Source organism: Macrotis lagotis, chromosome X (genome assembly GCF_037893015.1).
Source record: "Macrotis lagotis isolate mMagLag1 chromosome X, bilby.v1.9.chrom.fasta, whole genome shotgun sequence".
NCBI lineage: Eukaryota > Metazoa > Chordata > Mammalia > Peramelemorphia > Peramelidae > Macrotis > Macrotis lagotis.
Genome location: NC_133666.1, coordinates 694,289,827 through 694,302,214, shown reverse-complemented (window position 1 = coordinate 694,302,214; position 12,388 = coordinate 694,289,827). Strand labels below are relative to the sequence as shown.

General features: G+C 52.3%; 2 protein-coding genes across 2 annotated transcripts; one reads left to right on the top strand and one right to left on the bottom strand.

Moving 5' to 3' along the window:
- On the top strand, positions 1 to 4,482 carry CXH22orf39 (chromosome X C22orf39 homolog). Its single transcript, XM_074206467.1, has 3 exons — positions 1 to 53; positions 2,499 to 2,666; positions 4,020 to 4,482. Exons 1-3 carry the CDS (start codon positions 24 to 26, stop codon positions 4,143 to 4,145), a joined length of 324 nt encoding a protein of 107 aa, XP_074062568.1. The 5' UTR covers positions 1 to 23; the 3' UTR covers positions 4,146 to 4,482.
- Positions 4,483 to 5,993: 1,511 nt separating this feature from the next.
- Positions 5,994 to 7,205, bottom strand: MRPL40 (mitochondrial ribosomal protein L40). The gene is made up of 3 exons (XM_074206466.1): positions 7,135 to 7,205; positions 6,826 to 7,053; positions 5,994 to 6,569 (listed from the first exon to the last, which is right to left on the bottom strand). Exons 1-3 carry the CDS (start codon positions 7,200 to 7,202, stop codon positions 6,245 to 6,247), a joined length of 621 nt encoding a protein of 206 aa, XP_074062567.1. The 5' UTR covers positions 7,203 to 7,205; the 3' UTR covers positions 5,994 to 6,244.
- Positions 7,206 to 12,388: the final 5,183 nt, after the last annotated feature.

Below are 12,388 nucleotides of genomic sequence, written 5' to 3'. Positions count from 1 at the left end.
AGGCCGAGGTGCGCAGCCGCAAGATGGCTGAGGCTGGCGAGAGCTTCTGGCGGGTCCGTGAGGGGGCGCGGAGGCGGCGCGGGGGGACGCGGGGGCGCGGAGGGGGCGCGGGCAGCCCGGGGGGCAGGGCGCGGGGCTGGCGGCCGGGGGCGGGGCCGGGAAGCGAGGGCAGAGCCCCGGATGGAGCGCCGCGTGGGCCGGTGGGGGCGGGGCCTTGGACGGGGCGGGGCCCGAGGGGGAGCCCGCCGGCCCAGTGACGAGGGGTGCTGCCCCCTGGAGGCCCGGCACCCCCTTACCGCCCCGCTGCAAGAGCTCGTTCTGACGGGCCGCTAGGGGGCGCAGTGGAGAGTCAGGAGGACCTGAGTTCCAATCCGGCCGCAGACACTTCCTAATTGCCTAGCTGTGTGGCCTTGGCCAAGTCACCCAACCCCATGGCCTTGCCAAAGAGAAGGGAGGGGGGTTAAAAAAAAAAGGAAACAGATTAATGCATTGGGAAAAAAAGCTGAAAACCTATGCAGGGTAACGCAGCGGTAGAGCTCCCGCTATATCTGTTCCTTGCAATTGGGCAGCATTCCCTTTTTTTGCTGTTTTACTTTACCAATTATATGTTATAAAAGTTTTTCAACATTCATCCATTTCCATATTTGAGTTACACACTTTTCTTCCACCCTCCCTTCCCCCACTGAACACTGCTACGTATATATTTGTATTTAACATGTTTACATGTTCGTCATTTTGTGTATGACAAATTAGGGCTAAGGAAAAAGAAAGAAAACCATAGGATAGGAAGGAGGAGAAGTTTTAAAAAAGTGGACAGAGTATCTATCCATTCAGATTCTGTGGCTTTCTCGTTTTTAGTTCTTTCTATCTGGATGTGCATGGCGTTGTCCAGAACAGGGCCTCCAGGATTGTCCTTGATCTCTGAGCTGCTGTAAGGAACCACAGCCATGACAGTGATCATCTCACAGTGTTGCTGTTAACATGTATAATGTTCTCTTAATTCTGCTCCCTTCACTCAGCATCGGTTTGTGGAATTCCATGCTTTCCTAGAGCCTGACATTCATGTTTTCTTAAGAACAAGAGTAGTCCATAACATTCATATACCACAACTTGTTCAGCCATTCCCCAGTGGCTGCGCATCTCCTCGATTTTCACTTGTTTGCCGCTATAAAAAGAGCAACATTCACTCTTGATCAGCTTGTAACGGCTCTTGGATTTACAGGAATGTCTTCCTTCTGGAAGTTGCATTTTCGTTTCTACTTTACTTTGCTTTTAAGGTCATGTGATGTTTCCAAGCCCTACTGTAGATGCCATATTCTTGGTAACAGGCCCAGATTTGTCCATCTTTTCCTTAGTCGATGGACAGCTAGTTATTTAGTAACAGAAAAGATGCTGCTAGAAATTTTTTTGATGTCTAGAACTTTCTTATCAGTGACCTCCTCAGGGTCTTATCAGTGACCTCCTCCGGGATAAGCCTAGTAATAGAATCTCAAGGTCAGAGTGTGGACATTTCAGTCACTTCATTAGCATAATGCCAAATTACTTTCCAAAATCTATAGGTTTTTTTTTTTAGGATTTTGCAAGGTAAAAGGGGTTAAGTGACTTGCCCAAGGCCACACAGCTAGGTCATTATTAAGTGTCTGGGCCCAGATTTGAACCCAGGTACTCCTGACTCCAGGGCCAGTACTTTATCCACTACACCACCTAGCCACCCCAATCTATAGGTTCTTTATAAGAGTTTTCAAAACACTTTTCCCTCCTCCTTCCTCTGAGATAGATGACTATTCCTGTTTTACAAAGGAGGAAACTGAGGCAAACAGTTACGTGACTCGCCCAGGATCACATAGCCAGGTGCCTCAGGCTGGACTTGAACCCAAGAACATGAGTCTTCCTGACTCCAGAACCAGCACTCTTATCTACTGTGCCACTGGCTTGCCAAAAGATAATTTTAATGACAGATAAATTAGGAGAGCCAGGCCTGGAGTCAGAACTGAATTCAAATTTGACTTCAGATTCTGTTTAAGAGATGTGTGACCCTGGATAAGTCCCCCAACTGTAGAACAGGGATAATAGCACCTGGCTCCCCCAGTGGCTGTGGATCTAATGAGCTCATATTTGAAAAGCACTTTGCACGTCTCACATGGCTATGTGAAAGCCAGTTGTCATCATTTACGAAGCAAGCATCTGTTGAGGAGCAGACACTGCTGGGGTCGGGAACAGCAAGCAGAAATGAGATTCTGCCCAACCTTGAGGACTTTGCTGTCTCCTGGAGCTGGGGGTGCTTCCCTCTCATAGTCTGAGGATGTATCTCCATGTTACAGAGGAGAACCCCTAGGCAGGGAGGCCCCAACTAACAGTAGCACTCCTGGTCTTTCACCACCAGGATTCAAACCTGGATCCCTCAGCTCTTTCCATGAGCATCCCTGCCTTCCCCCTTCACCCTGGTGCCACCCTGGTCCGGAGCCTTCCCTCACGGCTCTGTCTTTCTGCCTCTGCAGCCCCCCCGGAGCTGTGAAGATTACTGGGCTGAATGGAAGCGTTGCCGCACAATCCGGAACTTCCTTCATCATTATTACACCTACGGGGAGACTCCATCCTGTGACCAATGGAAAACAGATTACAGACACTGCCGGCAGTGGGAGGACAGTGGGAGCCCGGAAGCCAAGGTATCATGGACCAAAGTCTAGAGACAGTTATGGGGGTGGGGAGGGGTGTTCTGACTCTGGGCTAACAGGAAATGAAGTCCCCTGATCTGTCCTGCAGAAAGCAGGTGAAGCCCCGCATGTGACCTTCCAGGTGGACCATAGCTAAGGTCCAGGGATGGACCTACAGGGATTATCAAGGAGGAGCCTGGGGCAGCTAGTGGCACAGTGGATTTAGAACCCAACCCTGGAGTCAGAAGGACCTGAGTTCAAATTTGGCCTCAATTACTAGATGTGACCTTGGGCAAGTCCTTAAACTTGATTGCTTCAAAAAAATAACCTTTTAAAAGGGTAGGAGCAGCCAAAGCCTTCATGTTGGGAGACAGAGTAGGGGCTAAAAGACCCTGCAATCTGGAGCAATGACAGGCAGATAATCCCCCCTCCCCCCAGAGTATTGGGAAGAGGCTAGTGTGTCCCAGGGGAATGGGGCTGGGACTTACCTGTAACAGGTGGGAAGGGGATCAGTTTCCAGTCAAGGTGGGTGTCCAGTGAATGGAGGAAACAGTGATGGGGATCAGCTGGGGAAGCTGCTGCCAAGGGTGCTTGGGACTGAGGAACATGGAGGTTCCAAGAGGTCAGCCACTCTAAAGTACACCGAGGACTAAGCAATGCAATCCTTTGGGTGGGAGGGGACACCCTGGGCGGAGGGGGGATTCTTTCCTGCATCTGAGTGGTGGGAGCTCAGTCATCACAATTCACAAAAAGGAGTGATGTGACCCTCCAGCCACACACCCACACTGCCACCGATGGAGCGTGGGTGGGAGATGGAAAACCAGAAGCAGAAGGGCTGAGTCAGGGGTCTTACGGGCATCAGGTCTGGCTTTGCTTGTGAGTCTGTAGCCCCAGGCCTTGGGGTGAGGGGAGGGGCCTCAGCTTTGTGCTAGAACTGAGGGGGGGAGAGAATTGGGGAAACAGATGGGGGGGCTGTTCTGGAGCTGTCTGTTCAGCACCTTTCTGGGCAGATGAGCCCCATCTCTGGGTCACTTAGGGTTAAAGTAGACTTTTCTGAAGCACAAACAAGGTGGTACAAGTAGTAATAATGCCTCTTTTGCAGATTACATTCAATATTAAGCCCCTACTGAATGCCAGTTGCTGGGAAACAAAGAGAAAATAAAGAAGCCCTGTCTTCGGGGAGCTAACCTTTTACAAGGGGCTTGGCAGATTGCTCCTAGTGCCTCTCGGTCTTCTGGCCTAGGTCCACCAGGGCCTCAGGACGAGTGCTCTGCTGCAGGGAGCCAGGGTAGCCTGGTGTTCAGGGTCCTCAGAGGTCCCATCCACCTGAGCATTCTGGACATAATGTGTCTCTTGTTTGTATAGCAATTCCTCTGCAAGAGTGAGCGGGCCCGCATCCTAGCCAAGCAGAAGCACACCCCAGTGTGGACCATGAGACAGAGCCCCCCTGAGGACTGGCACATGCCTCTGCCCGAGGAGAATGGCAAGTGAGGGGCCACTTGATGGAGGAGACAGGCTGCTGTCATCAGGAGTGCAGACTGTGGACTGAGACCATGGGGCCAGGCCCTATCACTGCTCCTTTGGACTGCCCAGATGTGAGGCAAACCCTAAGCACCTTGGCATCATCAGGTATGGGCACATAGACAAGACTAGACTGCTTCACTGATGCTTCCCCCATGAAGATGATGAGCTGGGCCAGGCTTTTCAGATCAGTTTGAACAAAAATTCAACCCCTGTCTCCATTCTTTATTGTTGCCTTGCCCTTCTTTTGTGGATGTGCTGGTATGATGAATAATAAATGACTGGCCTGCAGATGGACTTCCTTCCAGTGCTGTCAGCAGCTCAGTTTTTAAAAAAATCAGCCATCTGGGAAGGCTTTCCCGTCCCCATTGTCTCTACACACAATGGTCAACTTTGAACACCCCACTTTCCCTCCACGATGGGGAGAGGAGTGGAGCTTCCTGAAGCCCTGGCAGGTGGGCTCGGCTGTTGGTGAGGGGGTAGGATGACGAAGCTCAAGGCCAAGCTGCCCTGCAAGTGTGGCAGAGGCCTCGGGGTGAGTCCAGGTTCAGTCAGGAATAAGCTGAGGGTCAAGGAGGGTGTGCCTCAGCCACATTCTGCCTTGGAGATCCTGAACAAACCCCTTCCCTTCTGGGTTCCAAACTGATCTGAATCCTCCCCAAAGCTGAAATCAGGTTCAGATCCCCCTCAGAAAGAAAGCCAGGAACCCTAAGCCAAATGCTGAGAGCCTTCCCAAGCCCAGTCTAATGGTAGCTGCCTCTGAGGGTTAGGGGAGCTCCGTGACCAAGAATGCCAGACAAGAATGTCAAGCTGATGAAAAAATGCAAAGGAAGATGGCCATGCTCCACCAGATGTGAAACCACTTCATCAAACCCAGTCCTGATTAGGAAATAGAGTAGCAGCCCCAGGATGAGAGGAGGTGCAAAAGAAAGCAGTAAATGATGAGTCATCTGCTGTTGAACCTCAGCTTCTGGGATGAAAATTTGCCATCTGATGAAAACTGCTGGGAAAACCAGAAAGTAGATAAGGCAGGCATGGTTATGAGATTTAGACATAAAGGGCCATCCTGAAGGCCAATTAAGAGAATGAGAATTACTCTCTGTTGGATCTATGGTGAGGGGAAATATATGATCAGTAGAGAACATTATAAATTGCAAAGTGGATAATTTGGGCTATATTTTTTTTTTTTGGCTTTTACAAAGCAATGAGGTTAGCTAGGTCATTATGAAGTGTCTGAGGCTGGATTTGAACTCAGGTCCTTCTGACTCCAGGGCTGGTGTTCTATCCATTGGGCCGCCTAGCCCCCCTTGACTATATCAAATTAAAAAGGTTTTGCACTAATAAAACTAATGCAGCCAACAGCAGAAAGAATGCATAAAGCTGGGAAACAGCTAGTGTTTCTCACAAAAGCACTCATTCCTAAAATCTATGAAGAACCAAGGGGAAAAAATGCTTGACAAGCAGCAAGGATTACATTTCCAAGGCCTCCATCGGATAGAGTGCCACCCGCCATCCATCCTTCATCCTCATCTTCACCCCAGGGAAGGAGGTGATCCTGCTGGGCAGGCCTGGGCTCCCCCAAGTTCCACCCTCCCTGGGTGACCCTGGACGGGTCAGGAGAAACAACTCAAAGCAGTTTCTCCATTTCTTTTTTCTAAAACGATAAAAAATTGTAGCACCGGCTCTGGAGTCTGGAGGACCTGAGAGTTCAAATCTGACCTCAGACACATTGCCTAGCTGTGTGACCTTGGGCAAGTCGCTTAACCCCATTGCCTTGCAAAAAAAAAACCCACAAAAACTCACCCAAATACCTAAGCATAATATTTACAAATCATTCTTTTATTGAAATATTCCGTAGCATGAAATGCCAAGAAATACAAGGTCCAAGACTGGGCTCCCACCCAGCGGGGGTGGGGGGGCCTGGGCCACTCCATCAGGGTGGGAGCACCTGCAGGAGGGGCATTTGTGCGGCCTTCCGTCTCCCTCTCCTGGCTAGCGCGGGGGTCAGTCTCATGCCAGCAAGCCCGGTGCCCGCTCAGGGAACGGCCTGGGCAGGCGGGCGGCCGGGCCTAGCGCTTGTGCAGCACCTGCAGGTACACTCTGGTGACGTCGTTGTACTTGCCCTCGGGAGCCTGGTAGCCGGGGGTGGCCGGGGTGTGGCTGGGGCCCTCCGCCTCGAAGGGAAACAAGCCGGGGTCGCGCCGGGCGGCCGCGAGGTACAGCGGCTCCGACTCCAGGCGCAGCTCCCGCAGGGCCCGGCGCTGCGCCCCCAGCACGGCCGCCACCTTCTCCCGCTCGGCCTCCTGCTCCTGCTGCTTATAGCCGGCCCAGCGCCTCATGAGCCAGGTCCTCCTGTCGCGGGCCTCGGGGGGCAGCTGCGGCTCCGGGCGCTGCCTGGGCACCGGGAGAGCCAGGGTGGGGGCGTGCCCCGCAGGGCCCCGCCCCCGCCACTCCGGACTCCGCCCCTGCCACTCCGGGTCACGCCCCCGCCACGCCGGGCCCCGCCCCCACCACGCCCCGCCCCCCGCCACGCCGGGCCCCGCCCCCGCCACTCCGGACTCCGCCCCTGCCACTCCGGGCCCCGCCCCCGCCACGCCTGGCCCCGCCCCCGCCACGCCCCCACCACGCCGGGCCCCGCCCCCGCGCCCACCTGTCCTCCAGCAGGCACTTGGCGGGCGTGATGAAGTCCTCGATGGGCACCAGCTCCGGGGCCGCCTTCTCCAGCTTCTTGATCCTCTTCCGCAGCCGCTCCTTGGCCGCCTGCTCCATCCTGGGGTCCACCTTCTTCTTCTTCCGCAGGGGCTCCCCTCTCGCCGGGGGCGCCGCGCGCAGCGACAGCAGCGCCGTCCAGCCGTGGTGCCCGCGGGCCGGCCCCGGCCTGGAAGACAAGGGGGGCTCAGCCTGGGGCGGGCCGGCGCCCCGAGGCCCCCCCGCCCGCCGCCCCCCGGCCCGGGCTCACCAGGCCCGGGGCCCCGCGGCGCGGCCCCGCAGAGCGAGCGCGCGGCCCGCCAGCCCCAGCGCGGCCATGGCTTCTCCCTCCGGGCCGCTCCCCCGCGCACGCGCACCACGCGCCCGGGACGGGGTTCCGCCCGGCCCGGGGCGGGGCCCGGAGGCGCAGGCGCAGTCGCCTCCCTTTCCCCCGCGCGCGGTCTGCGGGCGCCGCTCGGGGGCGCCAGGCCCCGGGGCTCCCGGGCGGCCTGTGCCCGCCGCGTGCGCAGGCCCGGACGCGGCCCAAGTCTCGCGGGACCGGAGCGAGAGCGCGGGCCGCCTTGGCTGGCACGATTCTGGAACCTTCCGAGGGGCGCGTGCGGCCGCCCGGGCCGGGGTCCCCCCGCCGCTCCGCAGGCGCCCGCCTCGCTGTGCCCCTCCTGCCTGCCCTGTGGCCGGCCCCCGCCCTGCGGCTGGAGCGGGAGGGCCTGGGTTCCAGTGCGGCCCAGACACGTGGCCATGGCCCAGCCCCAGGGCCTGGCACAAACTAGCAGAGAGTGCAGGCCACGGGGCGGCCGGGTGGCACCGTGGACGGAGCACCGGCCCTGGAGGCAGGAGGGCCCGAGTTCAAATGCGGCCCAGACACTTAATGATGTCCCAGCTGTGTGGCCCGGAAGCGAACAACTTCTGTTAGTGAACTCTTATCAATTTGACTCCGGTCTCCATATAGTGGAGAAATGAGACCTTTTCCAGAACCGCCCTCTTGGCTGCGGGTTTTGCTTGTGCAAAGCCCTTCTCATTTAATGTCAGAATGACCCATTTGACCCCTCATTATGCCCCTTGTCTTGTGTGCTCCTAAATCCTTGCCCTCTCCTCGCTCTCCTCACTGGCACATGGCCCTGCCTCTAGGCTCAACCTTACCCGCTATACAAGATGGCCAAGGCGGGTTGCTGCTGCCCCACACACCCTCTGGAGCCGGTTCTATTTTTCTCAGTTTTCATCATAAATAGCACGTATCTTAAACATTTGTTTGGGGGAGAAGGCATCTGCATGGCAGGTGTATTCTTGGTGATAAAAGGACCCTTCGGTGCAACAGGAAACCCCAACCTTGTGTCCTCTGACTGACTTAACTGAAATTCTCCCCCAGAGAGGCAGCCGCATAACCTATCATTTAACTTAGCCAGGTGTGGGACTCGGGGCAAGGAACCGTGATAGAAGAAATGTGGGTCTGGAGACACAGGGCCTGGGTTCCCATCCTGCCTCCACCGTGACCCTTCAGCAACTCATTTAATTTTTGCAGACCTCAGTTTCCTCATATGTAAAAGAAGGGGGTTGGACCAGATGGCCTGGCTACCCCAGTCCAAGGTCTGTGAGTCTATGGAATGCTTTTGCAGGACTCCTGAAATTTAATTCAGGCCACCTCACGGATGCTGTCAGCCCTTTTGCAAGGCACTTTGTTATTGTTGTTTTCTTTTCTTCCTTCCTTTCTTCCTTCCTTCCTTCCTTCCTTTCTTTTTTTGGCTTTTTTTTGCAAAGCAATGGGGTTAAGTGGCTTTTCCAAGACCACTCAGCTAGGTAATTATGAACTGTCTAAGGCTGGATTTGAACTCAGGTCCTCCTGACTCCAGGGCCAGTGCTCTATCTGCACCACCTAGCCACCCCCATTTGGATTTTCTTGACAGAGATACAGGAGTGACGTGCCATTTCCTTCTTCAACTCATTTTACAGATGAGGAAACTAAGGCAAACAGGATTCAGTGACTTTCCCAGGGTCACACAGCTAGTAAGTGGCTGGATTTGAATTCAGGCCTTCATTCTATCCCTTGTGCACTAGGAGTGTAAGTAAAAAGAACAAAACAGTCCCTACTCAGAAGGAACTGATCTCAGGACTGTTATTGAGTCCCTCCCTGCCCCCCTTCCTTTGTTCAGGGTGAATATTCCCATTTCCTCCCACAGATCTTCTCAGGTGGCCCTTCTTCACCCAGCTGCCTCCTCTGGACACTCTCCAGCTTATCAAAGTCCATCTTAAATATGACACCCAGAACTGAACCACCCAGTGCTCCCAAGGAGTAAGGTGAGGCTGACCCCACCCTGTTACAGGAAAGTTTTGCCCCTCCCAAGTCAGCCTTTTAAGCTGCAACACCAAACTCTAGACTGTTGATCTCACAGTTCACAAAAGGCTCTCCATCTTTGACCAACAAACTGAGGCACTTGCCCAGGGTCACAGAGCTGCTGAGATCAGACCTGAACCCAAGTCTTCCTGACTCCAGGTCCAGTGCTCAAGCCACCACACAGTCCAGCTTCTGCCATGGTGAGGATGAATTTTTTGAATTCAAATTGTAAACCTGGTTTTATATTTTTCCCTGTGGAATTTCATCTTATGAGATTCAGCCCAACACGCTGGCCTTCCAAGACATTTTTGGAGCTTGGCTGTCAACCTATGTGGAAGCTACAACTTATTGCCATCGGAAAAATTTGATAAGCATGGGGCTGGATGGGTAAGTCATTCAACCTTGCTCAGTCTCAGTTTCCTCATCTGTAAAATGGGAATAATTATAGCGTCCCCACCCAGGGTTGTTGTGAGGATCAAATGAGATAATTATAATGATAGAGCTGTGCAAGCCCTACAACACTGTATAAATGCTGGCTATTATTATTTTGCAAATGCTTCCGTATCCAGGCCTTCCTGTAATTTTAAACAACTAATGGAGAACAGAAAAAGAAGACTTTATATGATGTTTTTTTAACACAGTAGCCCCAGAGTAGGGGTCCCCTTAGCCAATGAGTGACTTTAATTTTGTACAGCAATTGCCATGGACTGGACGAGACAAACTCACGGTATAATGGAAAGCTAGTAAAGGCCTAGATTCAAACTCTACTCCCATCACTTACTTGCTTCTGAGGTGAGAAGCATGCGCCCTGCCTGTATCCAGACACCTACAACACACATGCCCAGCCTACTTCCAGAGAAGACAAGGACCAGCAGGGGATGAGGAGACTGGAGGTAGAGGAGAGATTTACAACAGCTGCCATTGGGAAGAAGGGGGAAGGGAACGGAAGGACTCTTGCAATCAGCTGCCCCAGCCAGTCAATGACTGGCACCATTGGAAAATGGCCCCCACAGCAGAACCTGATCATCAGGGCAATGACATTTCCAGTTTTGGAAAAAACCCATTCAGTTGTTCACATGCATGAAGTGGGAAGGAACCTTAGAAGAGAGATTTTAGAGCTGAAAAGGCTCCACAGAGAGGGAACTTCATGAGATCTTGAAAAGGAAAAAAGTTTAGCTTCATCCCCATTTTAGAGCAAGGAACTAGAGCAGGCTCTTGAAGGAGGTAGAGGATGAACCCCCCGGGCAGAGGGGAAAGCATGGGGGCACCTTGTGTAGCTTCCTCAAGGCCTTGAGCTGAGAAGGGGAGAAGAAATGGAGGAGAGTCCCCAGTGGACACAGCTGACATCCAGTGAAGATGAAGAAGCCTTAGGCAGGTTTCTGAGTAACAGGTCAGGAAGCAGCAGATTGGGTGGAATGAAAAGCCAGACAGAGCCAGTATTTATTGTTATTGATTACCCTGGATACTCTGGGGGAGCTGAATATACATTGTTCTGGAATAGCTGCAGTGAAGGGGTGAGCCTTGAAGCTGGGGTAGTTTCGGGAATCAAAACTAATCTAGTTAACAAGCTTGTATGCCTTCCAAAAGGAGTGAATGATGAACTCATGACAAGGCAATTACATATCACTTGCCGTGGTCACTATATGTGACACTATAACGCACAGAGCTCTGGGCCTAGACTCAGGAAGATTCATCATCTTGAATTCCAATCCAGTCTCAGTCACTTACTAATTGAATGATCCTGGGCAGGAAACTTCACCTTGTTTGCTTCAGTTTCCTCATCTGTAAAATGAGTTCGAGAAGGAAATGGCAAGCCATTCCAGTATCTCTGCCAAGAAAACCCCAAATGCATAGAATCAGATACAACTGAGTGACAACAACCTGGAGCTGGAGTTTTTCAGTCGGTGACAAGCTTAATTAAGCAAGCACTTACTCAGCACTAGGGCTGGGTATACAAAGACAGAAAGTAGTCTTTGCCCTCAAGAAATGTCCACTCATGGGGTAAAGAGCATGTAAATAACTAGGTGTGAATTTAAGATAAATATTGGGGGCAGCTAGGTGGGTCCTGGAGTCAGGAGGACCTGGGTTCAAATTCGGCCCTAGACACTTAATAATTGCCTAGCTGTGTGGCCTTGGGCAAGTCACTTAACACTATTAAAATTTCAAAAAATTAACAATAAAAATAAACATAGAATAAATATTATAGCTTATAGATTAGATGACAGTCAAGACTCAAAATAATCTTGGCAGGCTAGTACTTGGGCTGAATCTCATAAGATGAAATACAGGTTTTATACTCGGATTCAAAAAAATCCATCCTCATCATGGCAGAGGCTGGATGGTGCAGCAGCTTGAGCATCATACCTGGAGTCAGGAAGACCTGATTTCAGATCTGGTCTCAGCAACTCTGTGACTCTGGGAAAGTAGTTTCACATCTATGTAGGGTATATTCAAGGAAGATTAGCCCCTCAGGTGCGAGGGCTGCCTACCCTTTTCAGGACTGCTTTCCACCTCTGATGTCCACCTGAGCCACCTAATTCTCACCTGTGGTTCCAAGAGGCAGAAGATATAAAGCAGCTATACCCTGGTTATCCATTTCAACAGACACAACCTGGTTGAGAGTAACCAAGAGGGTCTCAGGCCTGTTGGGGAGTTAGGGGGATGTCTACTCCAAGTAGGTGAAGTCTTCCCTTGATGGAATGGGTAGATGAGAGCAATTCATTCCAATGGCCTTGAAGGCAGCTGAAACAGGTATTGTGGAGCACTTAGAGCTTGGTTAGACATCCAAATTTCAAGGTCATCCACTGCATCTAGAGCCATCTTGACTCTGTCTTGCCAGTGCATCATGATGACTTTAAAAGAGAGAGTGAGGCTGATGATTTTGTGCAACTCTACCTCACTTAAATCCAGTTAACACGTGCATCAAAAAGACATACCATTTTACCATTCTTATCTCAAAGTCCTGTGATGACAGGCAAGTGGTGAAGCAACAGGTGCCAATACACTGGGAGTTATAATCACAACCCTGAACACAGGCAGCTCAAGCCATAGGGTCATTTCCCCATTAAAAGCAGAATGTGGGGCGGCTAGGTGGCGTAGTGGATAAAGCACTGGCCTTGGAGTCAGGAGTACCTGGGTTCAAATCCAGTCTCAGACACTTAATAATTACCTAGCT